The sequence below is a fragment of the Teleopsis dalmanni genome, chromosome X (genome assembly GCF_002237135.1).
Source record: "Teleopsis dalmanni isolate 2A chromosome X, ASM223713v2, whole genome shotgun sequence".
In the NCBI taxonomy this organism is placed as follows: Eukaryota; Metazoa; Arthropoda; class Insecta; order Diptera; family Diopsidae; genus Teleopsis; species Teleopsis dalmanni.
Genome location: NC_051848.1, coordinates 20,137,944 through 20,155,587, shown reverse-complemented (window position 1 = coordinate 20,155,587; position 17,644 = coordinate 20,137,944). Strand labels below are relative to the sequence as shown.

Here is a 17,644-nt window from a genome sequence, read left to right as displayed (position 1 = left end):
ATAGCATGGCTGTCCAGATCAGATGCGATCACGGGCAAATACAAATCATTGTACAGATTGAAGGGGTGCAGAAACAAATACATACATACGTTCATAGCTGTTTTCGACAAATATAAAAATACTGTTATAATGTTTAATTTAGTTTTAGTAATTTATCAATTTAAATTCATTTATTTGGTATACCATAAGAATAAAATAATGTGGTTTTACAAGTCACCAAAAGAAAATTTGCGTAATTGTAGTAGATTAAAAACATGCCACATGCGATCCGCGTGCCGTACTGTGGACAACCCTGTTTTATAGCAAGAGTTCGGCTTATTTAACGTAAGTCAGCATTTTCTACCACAAAAAAAGTTGAACTGTTTACACCTTAACTTTAAGAGCTTAATAAAGAAAACAAAAGAAAAACGATAAACAATTTGTTTGGGTGTTTCACGATTATTATTTAGCATATTATAACATGATTGCGGCTTACCTTAAGTATGTTAGTAATTTTTACCAAAAAAAAGTTAAACTGTTTACACGTTAACTTTTAGTGTTAACGTATTATTTAGAGTTTAATGAATAAGAAAACAAAAAAAAACGAAAAATTTTTTCTCCAAAATATTCTAAAATAAATATTTAAAAAAAAATATTTATATAATTTTGACGAGCTAATTGAACGTTCAATATTAAATAATACACAATTTTTTTAATTTGTTTAAAAAAATATATTTTATTGTCAACGATATTTTGACTATAGTCTACAATTATCTTAAATCATGTAAAGACAATAGTTAAAATGTCGGGAATAATAAAATATATATTTTACAGCTAACTTAAAAAGTTGTGTATTAAATAGCGTTGACCTATTAGCCCCTTTAAAAATATACGTATACACCAATACAATTTGGTTGTTAAAACAATAAATAAAAAACATATACTAAATAATATATTTATTTGTTTCTTTAGTTTTGTTTCAATTTAATAAATCAAATTGGTTTTAGATGAGAAATTTCAAATTTCACTTAACTGGCTTCACAATTTACATTAAATACTTTCCTTTAATCTTGATAAGGTCTTAAACATTTTACATTGATTTTACTTTACAATCGATCCAGATTGTGGAATATATATAATTAGTATAATTTTACTATATATTTTATTTCAATAAATATTTAAATATCATAAAAAACTAAAAATTTGTCGGTATTGTAAAAAAAAATATATACTATATTTTTATTAATTCTATTTTGTAAATAATATTGAAACTTTATGTATCATATATATATTTTATTGTATTAAATTTTTTTTATATTTTTGTTCTTATTTTATTTTGACAGAGGCCTTCAGTACCAGAAACAATACTGTTCCGTCAAATAATTTGCCGATATATATATATAAATATATTTAAAATAGTTGAACATCAATAGCCACATATAAGAATAAATTTTTTCCCTTTTTGATCGAAACTGCTAATGATACTGCTGTATATATTAATGCTACCAAATTAGCTGCATTCTCCTTAACTCATGCATTTGCTTAGATGAACCTAGTTCACTAGGTATTAAGTCTATTTACTCTCATCTCTCTCCCATGATTATTGAAATGAAGTTTCCTCAATGCTGTGGAAATCTTCTCCATCCATTCCTAAGAGGTGGTTTTAGTGGGTTCAAGTCTCACACTGTGACTTTCGATGCTTTCCACCTACTACAAAAAAAAAAAACAAAAAGCTGCATTAAAATGTATTGGTCCACTTTTTTCTTCACTTCCTTAATTCCCGGTTAGATTTGATGCACTCTCAGACGAGAACAGACAATATTTGTAATATTTTGTTGAACAAGGATTTTGGATAAAATATTTTATGAGGTTTATTTATCTTCTTAAAAAGTCCAAACATATCTGAACTCACTCTTTTGTCGACGAGCCCTGCTTATACAACTACAAGTCTAGCGATCGAGCAATTAGTGTGACATCCATTCTATAACATTCTGTATTGGTAAAATATGACTAGCACTATTTTTACAACGATCTTGTTTGTTATTTAATATAGCAATTCAGTCACGAAATTAAGGTTATTGTGGGTCAATCATCTGCTACAGTCGAGATCGACATCATCGAACTATCACCACTGATAGTGTGAGAGACTTAAATTAACAGCACTAAAAATCTAATTAGAAGTTGCGATGATTACATTATATACTCGGGTAAACTTAATTAAGGCTAATTTGAAGTTGATTTAGTCGTATCAGAATGTGTAATAACTATAACTACCCGATTGGATTCAAACATTGGGAAAACTACAGTAGCACTGCAACACTTGCACAAAAATAAGGTGTATAAGGATGATACATGGATAATCACTAATCCATATAAAGGAACACACATCATTACTTAATATTTAAAGTACAGAAATGACTGTTCAAAGAACCATATACATATAAACAATATTTAAAGCCCATGTTTTCTGACTCAACTATTTTATTGTTAGGAGTTACACAAACCCAGCGAATATGAGCTGTACTGAATTCGTTGAATAGTTGAATTGTTACTGTGATTTGAGAATCTATTCTAATAGTTGAAGTGTCACAGTTTTTTAAATCAACCCAACAAATTACTGCAGAGTACTTAGTTGGATTGATCGTTATCATATTTAGACAAATTAAAAAGAAAACCTGCACTTTGCGTTGCTAACTAAGCTCAATGAATTTTATGTTGGGGCCACTTAAAAAGTTAAGAACATTTCAGAAAATCAACTAAGTGTCGAACGGAGTGACAATAAGTTCCTTTAACCGCATCATAAATTTGCTGCAGGAGTTGCTAACACTCATTGAGATAAGTCTTTATTGAAATAGTATTGAGAAGATATTAATTTTTAATTAAATTCAACCGTATTTATTACGAATTATTTTTACAATTAATGTAAAAGTAATGTTTTTATTTGCGGATTCAGAAAACTATTTTGTGTATGTTTACTTTAATTTTGAATATATTGTAGACTTTAACAAGTTAACAGAAAATGTAGTGACACTACATCAAACACATTCAAAGTATTTTTTCTTCGAAATATCAGATTTGGATTTAATTAATAATTGAGGAATAAAATAAAAAATATTATTTAAAGAACATAGTCTCTCATATATTCGTAATTTTTAGTAAATGGTTTTCCTCGTTTTTGTTTGCAGTTGACTATATATTTTACTACATATTTATTTTAACACTTAACCAACGACTAAAGTGCCTTCATCAGGGAATTCATATGCTGGTACTTCTAAATTCAGAGGGGCTGGACCTTTCCGTATGCGACCAGATGCATCATAATGTGAGCCGTGACAAGGACAATAATAACCACCAAAATCTCCAGCATTGGCAATTGGTACACAACCTAAATGTGTGCAGACACCAATGACAACCAACCATTCAGGTTTTTTAACACGTTGCTGAAAATAATTAATAAAATTATTTTAAATAGAATAATTGTAGTGCACATAAAATCACTTACATCATCACTTTCTGGATCACGTAATGAAGATACTGGTACGTTGCGTTCAGTGGATATTTCACCTTCCGAACGATGGCGAATAAAAAGAGGCTTTCCACGCCATTTGAAAGTCACAGATTTTCCTTCAGGAATATCTGATAATTTAATTTCAATTTTTGCCATAGCCAATACATCAGCTGATGCACTCATTGAGCCTACAAAAGCATTTACGAGACCTTTGGCAGCATAAGCAGTACCCACTGCAGCTCCACCCACCATCATATAGGAAAAGGCTTTGCGACTTTCTTCAGAATCATTCTTGCGTTTTGCATTATTCACAGAGTCGCGACGGTAAGGAGAGAAGTCTGGAACTTGCAAATCACTGTGCAAACAACGAACTTGCTGAGTTGCTAAAAATATTAAGAAATAATTTTATTGCAGGATTGATTTCTATTTTTATTTAATATTTTCACATAACTTATATATAACAAAGGATACACATAAACACATATACATATTTACTATGCCATGTATTTCATAGTTGTAAACAATTTTCTTGAGAAAAATTTGTATTGCTTTACACTACACTTTGTTCGCTGTATATACATAATTAAAGAAGCAAAATCCTACATCATTTAAAATGCAAAATATTTATGTAATTCAACTGATAAAACATTTTGTATACGCAAGTTGACAGTTATGAAAGTGCAAAATGCAATTTCTGATTAGCAGATATTATTTTTTATTTTTAAATTTTTAGCTAATAGTAATTTTACCGTTATAAGTATTGTTCAAACTAACAATATGTAAACAAAACATTAAATTTACCCGAATTGAATACTTAATTCATTTTTCTGCTAACAAATAGTTCACTTCAGTTAGAATGTATAACCTTAAAAAATTACATAATTAACAATGTTTATATTAAAGTAAATGTAAAACCGACAATGATTTGATATCAGTTTTAACTTAAGCAGACAACGGTTGTAAAAAATAATAATGACAATATTTACTTTGAAGTCCAACAGTAGCTTTGGTATTGGCACAAGGTGCTGTCTTGTCCTCAGTGACGGTGGCATTTGTCTTCTTACCTTGCGTTGTTGCAATAACAGCGGGTTTTAAGCTATTACATACTGCTTGGGTACTGGCACGTAAGTAGGTGCGCGACACAGCAGTGATCATTTTACTTAAAATTTCTTTTACTGTTAAATATAAATTAATTTAGCAACTTTCGTCCAAATGTTACCACAAAACGGCCAGTACGACCTTATAATTCCTTTTTGCCAGTGGTATGAAAAAGAAAATGTCCAAAGAAACGTCAAAACTAATTTACGTTGACAAATGAAATTTATTAAGTGTTGTATTTTCTTACGTTATTACATTTGCATTACGTTACGGAATCCGCAAACATTCTTACGTCACTAGTACATTTTGATTCAATTTAATATAAACAATTTAATTTAATTCATTATATAGGTACAACATTTTTTCTAAATCGAAAATAAAAAGTGGTTAAATATTTGTTTAGATTATTATTTGATATTTTAATTGAAAAGCATGTTATTCTAGAATTACGGACAGACAGACGGAATTTGTTTTATATTAATACGAAGTTCATAAACGATAACAAATTTACTGATTTATAACTATATCTCTATTTTCAAGACACATTTAATAAAATAGCTTAGTGTGTACTAATCATATTTTGCATATATATCAATATATATGAAGACAAAAAAGTTGTTTCTGATTGATGGTAAATTGAGGGAAATAGTAAATTATGTCGGTAAGGCAGCGAATGTTGGTGTTACCATCGTAGACTAGTTTAAATTAAATATGTTGCAAATTTTAACAGAATTATTATATAAATACAAATTATTTGTTCTGATAATGGAATTATATAAATTCTATTATTGTACTGGAATTGAATACATAGTTTTTTAACTTTTGGTTAAATCAATGGTTATGTTAGCATAAATTATGTTTAACCACTTGTTAAGCATCAGTGATTAAATATTTGTATGCAATCACTATTTTCATAACATTTGTTAGTAAACCATTGTTTACCGAAAATTAATCCAGCAATACAGTTCTACAGTTATCACACTAATTGACTGGTTAGCGCTGTTTTGTTTTTTTTTCTTATTTAAACGACCAGCTTTTTCATTTTTGAAAACACTTTATTTATTCCGTAGGAACTACTAAATAAATTTAAGAATGATATATTTTACCAAAAATGAGAAGAAAATTGGTTTTGAAAAAAACAAACACTAAAACACATCACAAGAAAATCGAGATTATTCTATTTGTTGAAATGGTTTCAGAGCTTCAACTGCAATTTCTAAAATGCATATAAAATTGAAAACCAATATTAAATGAGTTTAAAATTTTTATGAAAATTTCACAAATCAGTGGTTAACAAATGAAAATTGTTTGGTTGACAATTTTTTTTTGCATCTTTAACTATACATTCTCTAGTTAAAATTTATATAAATGTAATCTATTAATGGTGGCCAGTTGATTTAACTAGTGGTTAAAGAAACCATTACTTATTGCATATCGGCTCTTAATATGCGAATAATGTTCACTCTCTACTTTTTATGTTTATTCAATTCGTATCAATTTGTATCAATTGTTGAAAATTGGTTTGCTGGTCATCTTAAAATATCATGCTGATTGTGTTGACTGCATAGAATGGCTCTTAGCGTTAAAGTGTCATATTTTTACTATTACATTTGACTGTGGTATAACAAGCTTGACAGTGGATGTTCTTTCGCTTATGGTAGAGTTTTACGTAGGTCGTTTAAAATCACTTCTTGTTCAAAATCGTAGTGTACAATGAGCACTTGCGCGACATTGCCTCTGCTAGCATATATAAAATAAGGATGATAAGGAAATACAACTCCACAAAGAGTAGTAGTACTAGTACTACGACCAACCCAAATACTATCACAATAAAGTGTTGTGGGTACCCGTATTTTGTGACACCAGATTTACACCAGTGACACCTACTTACTGTCCTCTTTACTCCAAAGCTGTACGGGTTGGTGCCTAATGGATTTTTGTCACCTCTCATGACATCTTATATCGGAAATATTATAACTTTTAACCAGTTGTAGGATGACACATATTAAGGCAATGTAGAACGGTCAATTTCAAAGGCTAGAGAATTTTTTGTATTATTTGTATCATATTATTTAATATCAAATGATATAAATGAGGAAAGTCTACTGCCAAAGATTCCATCACTTAAAATTCTTTACCATAATCATACAAATTTTCACACACTCGACCAAACATGTACCCTTTTGAGAACTTATGATGTAGAGTTAATGAGTTTTCGTTATACTGTCTTAACTGGCGAATCAATGATTTCTTGTTCCTGTACACTAAAGCCAAAATTTACTGAAAGAGAAAACCGTTGATATCTATAAAATCTAGATTTTGGAGCTATTTCAAGATGCATTGATTGCAATAATAAATAGTATCAAATTCTTTCATCAAACTGGGTTAAGAACGAATTTTACCGGAAGAAGTAACCCTTAATACGTCTAAAATCTAGGTGTTGGAGTTATTTTAAGAGGAATGGTTTGTATTAATAAATAGTACCAAATTCTTTCAACAAGCTGGGTTGAGAACCAATTTTTCCGGAAGAAGTATCCCTTAATACGTTTAAAATCTAGGTGTAGCAGCAAATTCTTCCACCAAACTGGGTTAAGAACGAATTTTTCCAGAAGAAGTTACCATTAATACGTTTAAAATCTAGATTTCGGAGTTATTTCAAGAGGAATGGATTACTATGACAAATAGTTTGAATTTATGCAAATGTATATGCATTGAAAAAATAAAATTGCTGTCTTTTTATTACTAGGCCGACAATATAGATAGCGAGTCCCGTAATTATCTGTGTGAATTGTATTGCAGAATTGCAAAAACAAAGCCAAATTTTTTTTTGAAATAAGTTTTAAAGTTCTAAATAAAAAATAATTTTAAACAGTAATTGAACATAAAAGGAGCATAAACAAGGCTAGGCAGCAATTGTCATGGCGCCACTGATGTTGTTATTGAAATTAGTTGAGTTGCTAGTGATTTGATAAGATACTCGTAGTCATATTGAATAACATCGAGAAATTTTGAGGCACACAAAACAATAACAACAACAGTAAGAAAGTGTATTCTGCAAACAGTTAAGCGCTAATACGGGAATTAAGCGCCAGTACAAATAGAAGATGTTACTTGCATTGCCGACAACTACACTACATAACGTAACGCAGGACTGGCATTATTAAACAATGCCAATATAAAAACAACAAAAGTCACAAACATCAAGAAAAGCCTCTAGAAACGTTAGCCATTACCAGGAAGGGAAAACTTAAAAAGTGAATGGTGAAGTAAGTAAAACTCAAGCGACCTACATTGTAAACGTTTGCGAGTATACAGCATCTCTCAGAACGCTTGCGAAGGTTCTTGGCATTTGGACATAAAAGCTTTTACGCACATCGCACATCGCACATCGCACATTTGAAAACTTGGTACATATAATTAATGGAAGTGCGTGAATTCTGAAAACTATACTCGTACACAGCGTAGATAATAGGCGCCAAACACAAACTTTATTTTGTCGGCAATGTTTATTGGATGCTGTCACTCTACCACTCTACCACCCAGGCACCAAACCTCGGCTTCTCCCTGCGTATCGTACACAAAGCCGAAATCGCCTTATTAAGCAGAAAGCTTGGATGTAGGAAAATAAGGTCAAACACATCGCCCACTATATCATATGTTGTGGTTGTATTTATTTATTGTTATAACCATTTTAAACATTTTAATATTTATTTTATTTTTTTTACATATGGAACAATAGCCTTCCAGCTTTTATTTATGTTGCTTAACTTCAAATCCTCTTCCTATTCAAAAACAGTGACTGCAGAATAACATAATGCCATCAAAGACAACACGCAAGCGAAGGATCAGTAGTGACGTGACCGCACTGGTGTATACTTGCTGCAAAAAAAACGTCTGTGCAAATTTAATTGGAATTAATTTTTTTTAAGAAGATTTTGAATAGAAATGAAAAGACAACAACAAAAATTTCAGTTAATTTATTGAAATATGGTTAACCATACAAAACTTTCTCGAGTCTCGAGGTCTTACGAAATATTTGAATTTCTTGATTAGTATATAGTCCGTTTGTATTGTAATATTTTCTTATTATTTTATTTAGATATTATTAAAACAAGTATTTATTATTATCAATATATATTTATTATTTTATTTAAGTCATATATAAACGTTGTTGCTCAGGCAACATCTCAAATACTTCTGTTCTTTAAGAGCGGCGCAGCATACACAAGCAGCTCAAAGTGCTTTGTCTCATAATTGCAAGATCAGCAATTAATGCTGTTGCGAATATGGTGTGACTTAAGAATAAGTGAATAATACTTTTCTCAAGTAGACCACACATGAAATGAGTAACGGAAATTATTGTTTATATTATTATGTATGCTACAGTATGGACTGCAAGTGTCAGGCTTAGAACTGGTGTCTGTCAAATTGGAAGCGATAACTAATCGCGTTTTTCCACAAGTAACCAAGGCTGCTACTTGTTCTGTTCTATTTGAACTCGTCTAATTCTTTAAAAGTTTCTTTTCGTCATAAGACGCGTCACTCTCAGCAAGAAAAAATTAATGCTTTTAATTTTTTTTTTATTAAAATTTAATTTTTATAAAAACATAATCTTATGGGTTGAAAATGATCTTAAGACTTAATGTTTATACCAATCAGATACTTTTCCGTGGATCTTAATTAGCGATATTTTGCCGTTCTACTACCGCATTCCTTACAATAAGCCTTAAGATATAAGAAACCAAAAACTGAATTCATTCCGTTGAATTTCGATCAAATTTGCGACAGATCTTTTGTCGTTACCGTTCTACAGTCTGAAAAACTGTCAAAAAAGGAAATGCTTAATTGTTTCTTTTTTAAACAAATTCCGAGGTATCCTTACATCAAAAAGATTTGTTTGGAAAAATTACGATACAAAGGCAATGTTCACAAAAAAATTCATTTCACCGGACCAACTCTTTTGGATCATTTGGTTTATAGTATCCATTGAAAGTTGGTGTTGATGGTCATGCGTTGGTACATCTATTAACAATTGTGATTGATCATTTCTGCAAGTATCTAATTTAGTACCGTCCGCCTTTTTATCTTCTTACGACTATTTTGGCGTTTTGGATCATTTGGTTTACAGTAGCCAGTGAAAGTTGGTGCTTACGCTGATAAAGGTGTTTTGTGAATTTATAAAGCATCTAGGTAGCACCGATATCCTGAGAGGCTATCATTCCTGTTGCAACAATTTTGCGTCTATTCATATAAATTTCAGAAAATTTTGAGGGAATTCAGTCCCTGGTACTTGCAATTTCAAAAAATTATTTTCGAATAATTAAATATAAGTATTATTTCCAAGACCACTGTTGATGCCAATATTCGAAACAGCTGTATAATCAGCAAAATTTCAAGTAATTAAAATAGTATTAAAAACTTAAAATAGTATTAAAATTTTTTTGTTGTTGTAGTTCACTACTTTTCGAAACCCGCATGTAATTGCGAACAGCTGCATTGAGTACTATATCTATTTTTTGTTTTTTTTTGATATACACTTACTATTTTAATGCTAAATATTAATTTTCATAACATCTGAATTGAAATTTTTTTGAACCTTTAAGTATTTATCAATTGTCCTAAAAATAAGTAAAAAATATAATTAAGGAGAAGAATAAAAATACGAAAATACAATATACTTTAATATTGCAACTTTTTAGCCCTTATTATCGTTGCTTGCATAGTACCAGATAAAATGTAAAGCTCCGGAGAACTTACCATTATTAATGTACTTTATGTGCAATCACACAGACAACCTTAAAGCCTCAGATATGAACGGAACTAGTACAATGCATACAATTAAGAGAAAAAACACAACATACTTTAAATATACCACAACCAACATCCACTAACCTAACAATATACAAAAATAACAGCAACAATAGCAACAGCTACGTGTCTGTATATATGTTATCTGGAAGATATTACTAAAAATTTTCATTTACGAGTACTTACAACCGCCTTAAATTCTGCATTTCCCACTTAATCCGTTGTCTTGTTCGTAATGCCATATATATAAAGAGGAACTTCTATTTATAAGAAAGAAAACTCAAAGTGTTGGCAAAAACCAAATCAGAAACAAAAGTACATATAAGGTTGCTTCTAATGCAGCCGTCGCTGTAGTCACTAGTTCACTCACTCCCTAATGTGAGTATGTATTCTAGTACATTTAGCATTTACTTTTTTAACATATAAATATGTATGAATCTGTATGAATCTGTATGAATCGGTATGAATCGGTATGAATCTGTATGAATCTGTTTGTATATATATATTTATTTATAAGGAAAAGTAGTTTTATATATAATACTTAACATAAGCTACCAAATGCAATCTCATCAACAAACAATTCAACAAACACAAAAAGCTGTATAGAGGCTCGGAGAAGGAAAAGTGTGGCTTCAGTGTAGTGCGGGTATTGTATAAAAATATACTTTGATTTGTGCTTTGCCAAGGACATTTGAGCTATTAAAAATAAAGTGAAAGCATACTTGTTTTTTCTTTGTCAATTTTTCCGGTTTATAATACATGCATTCGCAATCGTAATCAAGGAACAGAGATGACATCAATAGAGAGCAAAAATTGAGAAAAAGAGAACACACTAAACATACTAAAAGGCAAAAGCTCACTAAAGTGCACATTCATTCCCCACAGTAAAGTAGTAGTGTTGCTCATATTTATTTACACCACACACTTTGAGAGAGTGACTTTTCTTTATTACTCACCTCTTGCAGTTTCTATGTCTCGCAGAGCAGAGCACATTTTACACCAATACCACCTACACTGTCGTGTTTTCTCATACACTTATTTTTTTTTTGTTTTTTTTTTGTTTTGTTTTGTTTTTGTAACTACAAGTGCAACCGTGGGCATTGTTCAATATGTTTGTCTTCAGAAAATCTCTAATGCGCTTGTCCTTACAAATACTCCTATTCATTCTCATATTGCAGCTTTACCTCAACAAATAGTGTACACTTTCACTTTCAGTTATCCTTGCAACCGTATGAGTCGTTGCTCTCTGACGCTGACGTTGCAATCCGTCAGCGTAGCAGTGTGAATTCAGATGTGCCAGTATCTAAAGGAGGATATTGTTTTGCTTTCACTTTTATTTTTTTAAGGCAGGAGTATAAAGCAAATGAAATCGTACCAAAACATTTAAAACTGTCTATGTATATGTAAGAACACGATTGCAGCCTCGCCCTTGTCCTTGTGAATGTGTTGCTGTGTTGTTGAGTTGTAGTGTTGTTGTTATGTTGTTGTTCTGTTGTTGTTGTGTTGTTCTTTGAGTACTAAAAACATTAAGTTTTCTTTATTGCTTTTTCTCTTTCACACGTTTGCAGATAAAAATATAGCTTCCGGTATTTGTTTTCCTTTTTTGTTTTATAGTGCTATTTTTTTTGTTTTTTTGTTTTTTGTGTATTTGTGCAAGAAACATCATTTTCACTGTTTTCACTGTTTTCATTGTTCTTTTGATGTCTTTCAGATATGCGAGTAACATTACAAAACGGGCGCGCACCACACAAAATTGCACAAAAATTTTTGCACCAACGCATCGCATCGCATCGCATACTTTCTCAGTCCAATAATAGAATTGGTTTCTCGCAATATTGGCAGCAGATCAAGGACGTTCAGAAAAAAAAGTTTTCCTTCGAGTCACTTAACTAAGAGTAGTTTATTCTTAAAGCAAATTCTGGTGTGGTGTACGCGCATGAAAATGCAGGGCGGTATTGTAAATTGTGTTTTTGCGCTTTTGCGTTTTTGCGCCTTTGCGTTTTTGCGTTTTTGTCGTAATTGTTCTTGCAGATATAATATTATGTTATTACAGTTTTTGTTTCTCTTTTTCATTTTGTTTTTATTTGTGTTTTTATTTGTGTTTGTGTTCGTGTTGGTAACTTAGTTGATGACATGGCAAAACTTGACATTTTACTACACTCCTGCATTGCTGGCTAACACGGTTGGGTCTTACGTACACAATATACAATGACTACTTCATTGCCTAAATACCGCATTGCGTTTTTGCATGCATGCGCTTAGTAAAAAGAAGAATTTAGACTTTTTATATTGTATTTACATTCATTTACTTTCTACATTTTTTTTAATTTCAATTTCTATATTTTTGCTCGTTTACTAAGTAATTTTTTTTAACTTGATATTCTATGTTCACACACGTTTACTTTCTACATTTTTTTCATCTTGAATTTCTATATTTTTACTCATATATTAAGTAATTTTTTCAACTTGGTATTCTATGTTTACACACATTTACTTTCTAAATAACCTCAATTTCTATAGTGTTACTCGTTTACTAAGTAATTTTTTCAAGTTGGTATTCTATGTTTACACACGTTTACTTTCTACATTTTTTTTTACTTGAATTTCTATATTTTTACTCATATACTAAGTAATTTTTTCAACTTGGTATTCTATGTTTACACACGTTTATTTTCCACATTTTTTTAAACTTAAATTTCTATATTTTTAACGTTTACTAAGTAATTTTTTCAACTTGGTATTCTATGTTTACACACGTTTACATTCTACATTTTTTTTAAACTTAAATTTCTATATTTTTGCTCGTTTACTAAGTTATTTTTCAACTTGTTATTCTATATTTACACAAATTTACTTTAAAACATTTTTAATGTTGGCTACTTGTTCGATGATAGCACACCTCATTATTGTAGATAATTTATCTGCTGCTGTAATTCTACGTAAATGATTTTTAAAGTGTTGCACATATCCAAACCATGTACATGGATATGTACATTGCATGGAGAATGACGAAAACGCATCACCAATACATCTTCTTTTACAGTGTCCTGCTTTCGCAAAAAATAGGCTCTCCTACTTAGAGTCGCACTTTTTTAATTCATTAAGAGAACTAATTTCTTTTTTTTTCTAGCTCTTGTCAACGAAGCGCTGGAGTTTGTCGGAGAATTTTATTTTGTACTCTCTGGATTTTTTATATTTAATTACAAGCTGAATACCACAGTTCTGTACCATAGATCCAAATCGGCTTTAATATTGATTTATAAATTAACAATTTGTTGTCGAGACTCAGTTTAGAGTTACAATTTGAAAGCCAGTAACATTTCTTATATTTAAAATTTGATTGATATCTCTTGGTTTCAATATGACTTGTCTACGGATATTCTCGGTGCATATGCTTAAATCATGTTCCTTATAACGTTTGCGTGTGTCGTCAACAGTAAACGGTTTCCTTATCCTAGGCTGACTCTTCGTTTTAATTGAAGTTGTGTTTTTTCTATTGTGGATTCCAAGCCCCACACATAACCTCATATATCCATGAGAAATATATTGCTGCACACATCCAGAGAGAGCTATGTGGAGGCTGTGTGTCAACTAGAAGAGAACAGTGACAAAGATCGCGCTGGCATTTACCAAGTTAAATGCTATCAGATGCTTTACCTTGTATGTTTACTCCCTCACCCATTAATAGAGATTACTAATATTAATACTAGTAATATTTTTTTTTTTAAATTAATTAAAAATAATAACATTTTGTTGTTGTTATTTACCACTGCTCTAAAATCTCTCGAATTATATTGTTTTTTAAATATCCTTAAATGGTTTTAAATAACAATTCAGTATACGTATTGTACTCAATTTTCACTATAGAACCAAGAAATAAGTAAGACAGCAGAATAATTTGCTGAATAATGTCTATGTCAACGTCCTTGTTCTGTCTAGATCCATTTGAACACGATTCAGGAAAGTATAAAAACAATTGTGAAGAACTGAGTGAAGAACAATTAAACAAACCAGATGAGATATGAAAATCCGTAATAATATTGTGAACCTTAATTCCTCCTAATGGATGTAGATGAAACCGGTTTTTCGAACAAAAAGTTGGAACCATTGTATATGACGATGTGTATTATTGATGGGGTTTGTTTGCTATTTAGGTCACTGATTTGAATATGATAACGAGGTACAGCAATTTTATATTTGGAAATCTAACCAATTTAATTTAAAGTGTTCAAAATCTAATCATATCTGATAGAAAGTGAGGACATGCTTTTATAAAAACCAAATTAAATTTTATACTCTAAATTATAATTTAAACAGAAAAGTTTGGATAGGAAATATTTTTATAAAAATTGATCTTTTTTTTTTGTTCGTTTTTTTTTTGTGTCTCTCCTCAGTACTTATAGATGGGTCATGTATGAAGATATTTATTAAAATTTTTGACATTGCTGTGACTGAACCGATAACGCACTTAACGCGCCATACAGTGGAATAAAATTACCGAAAATTAAATAGAAGTTCATGTATTAAAAATTGATAGATATATTAATTGAAATATAATTTTTTAAAAGCAATACTGATGAAAAAATTGGTGCTCAAAAAAATTGAATTTCATATATTAAATCTATACTGATGGTTTCTAGAATAATCTATATAAAGAAATTGCTAACTACAAATTATCTGCTGTATGTACTTTAATTTTACGGAATATATTTATCTGTTGTAATTTCTTTTTATTAAAATATAAATTATGTTAGTATATCAAGTATTCACCTATATTTTTAATAACAACTGATATCGAAAATATATAAACAAAACTTCTGTCTTGGTACCCATATAGATGTTTAAAATTTCCAATTGACAGGAGAGGAGCACAATTTTGCAAATATTTCTAATAGTTTCTTATTTAACATATAATTTTTTGATGATAATGATTTTAAGCAGTTGGGCGTTATAGAAAAATCTTGAGAACTGTATTCTATAGCATCAATTTCTAACAAGCTTTTCAAATATATCAAGGTGTATCTCAAGATCCTTGAACCCGATATTTGCCTTAAATTTCAAGGCTAGAGTGAATGTGGATTTGTCAGCATAAACTATAGACTATAAGTACTACGACAACAAATTCTCTATCGATGGTAAATCACTCGAGTTAGATTACCAATTACAGCTAGGTTTTGCAAGGCAATTTAATCTTCAAAGACTTACTTTAATAACTCTTACAATATAATATTTCGCACAGTTACGTTATGATTAAAACTCGTCCACACAATATTCATTCACAAGTTCTTTATTGCTTTGTTTTGGGATCTCATGATGGTGATTTTTTTTATTTATTAAATATGTGTGGCCCAGTCCATAATCAGTACCAAATTTTGTATTTCTTTGGGGTGCACGCTCCCTAAAAGCATAGAACCGCATAGTATTACTCTTTATGTCTTAAATATTATTGAAGAGAGTTCATCAATATTAAGGTCACCCTAACCATTATAAACGGTGGCGCTTTATTTGTGGCCATTCTTATGTACATTATTGTATAAATTCCCTTTTGGCCTCTATGTTAACTTAACAGTTAGTTACAATAGATAGTATTCAGAACACGTTGTGGCATTTTTTAATTAGTACAATGTGTTATGGCTGGTTTTACAAGTGCCATAACACGAATTTTGTTCCATGTCCCAAGTTGAACACAACGCGTTGTGGATATTGTTATCACTTAATGTACTATTTTGAGTTCTAATCTTAACATGTGTATTAAACTGTACGTTAATGAAAATTTCTTTATATAAACTACATTCTGCAATTTCTAGTATTATATACTCTTTGTACTACAGTTTTTTAATGATTTTTTTTTATTTTGTAGAATAAAATTCTATTCGCTTTGTGAATGAAATGGGGTCGCATCGGTAACTAGCCGTATCAACGCAGTCTTCAATAGAGCTAAAAGTCTATCTACAACTCAATCTACCTATGTGATAATGTGAGTGTACCCACATATATGCCACATATATGAATAAGGTCATAAAAATAATGGATGTTTTCGGCCAAACTCAAAATTTCTTAGTTTAGAGACCTGACAATGTCATAAATAACTATTAAAGTATTCATCTATTTCCTAATTTTGATTATTAATTAAAAAAAATCCTCTGTACAAAATATTTTCTTTTGACGTTTGCTCACCGTTGTCCACAGTGTGCCATGCCGCCAACAGTTGCATTGGGTAGACCAACGCTGGCAGTCCCTAGCACGGGCATCAAGCAACGATGCATGGACATATGAATGCGAGTGGACATATTGCCTATCTGATGTGTTTTAATGGAGCATTGCTATATTTTGTATTGTAAAATGAGAAAAAGATTTTTGTTAGAAGAATGAAAAATATGCATACGAGGAAAAAAAGATATGAATTAAATATACATACAGAAAAATGGAATAAAAGATATTATAGGGTGAAGAGTGAAAAGTTGCGTTTGCTGCATAAATGTACGCAGTAAATAATATTCACATTCGGCAAATGGCTGGCTGATTTATAGTATTTGTTTACCATAAGGACCAGCATGCTGGAGTGAAGCATCCTCCCACTAGTATTTCCGAAAGAATGGCAATTGCTCCATTATTATTATATATACGTTCCGTAAGTATTGTGTGCAATTTTCAAACCGTCACAGGAGTTTTCGCCGAACCTGGGTTTCGCATTGATGTTGGCGCTTATTATATTTTACGGAAGCAGTATGGCTGCACGGTGTTCTAGTATTGCCTCACTCCATTTTTGGCTTACTTTGCCACCCAGTTTGCTCTTCACTGTGTTTTGTCTTCCGTTTCTGGGTATCATGGTTCTTGATGCGGTATTTCTGATGTGAATTTTGGTATTTTCCGTTTAGCAAAGAGAAGTAAACAAAATATTCTACAGCTGTTGTGCTGCCGCTAAATTTTTTTCACTGAGTTTTCCTGTGTTTTGGAAAAACCAAAATTTTCCTCCTTTTTTTTCACTTAGTCGTCATTTTGTCGTTCTTTAGCCCTTTTGGCTAAATATAGTTTATGCACACGTTGATATTGCAATTTGAAAATCGATATATTGTTATTAATTTAATGGTCCTCACGATGTTGATAAATTCTATAAATAAATTGTTTTCACAATTGCGACAATTCATAAATTTTTATTATCTCAAGATATTGAGTTTTATGTGATAATTCCTTTATATCACATTTACATTTATATCTTTATTATTAATGACTATTTGGTCAGTTTTTGGT

The 17,644-nt window shown here is 30.6% G+C and overlaps 1 protein-coding gene across 2 annotated transcripts; it reads right to left on the bottom strand.

Moving 5' to 3' along the window:
• Positions 1-3,091: 3,091 nt before the first annotated feature.
• Positions 3,092-4,766, bottom strand: LOC119689001 (cytochrome b-c1 complex subunit Rieske, mitochondrial). 2 transcript variants are annotated; one of them, XM_038103720.1, is made up of 3 exons: positions 4,474-4,766; positions 3,482-3,870; positions 3,092-3,419 (listed from the first exon to the last, which is right to left on the bottom strand). In XM_038103720.1, the coding sequence occupies exons 1-3, from the start codon at positions 4,640-4,642 to the stop codon at positions 3,201-3,203; spliced, it is 777 nt and encodes a 258-aa protein (XP_037959648.1). In that variant the 5' UTR covers positions 4,643-4,766; the 3' UTR covers positions 3,092-3,200. The 2 variants fall into 2 exon arrangements, with proteins under 2 accessions (XP_037959648.1, XP_037959649.1); XM_038103721.1 differs by having other exon boundaries at positions 4,552-4,766.
• Between the last annotated feature and the right edge of the window lie 12,878 nt (positions 4,767-17,644).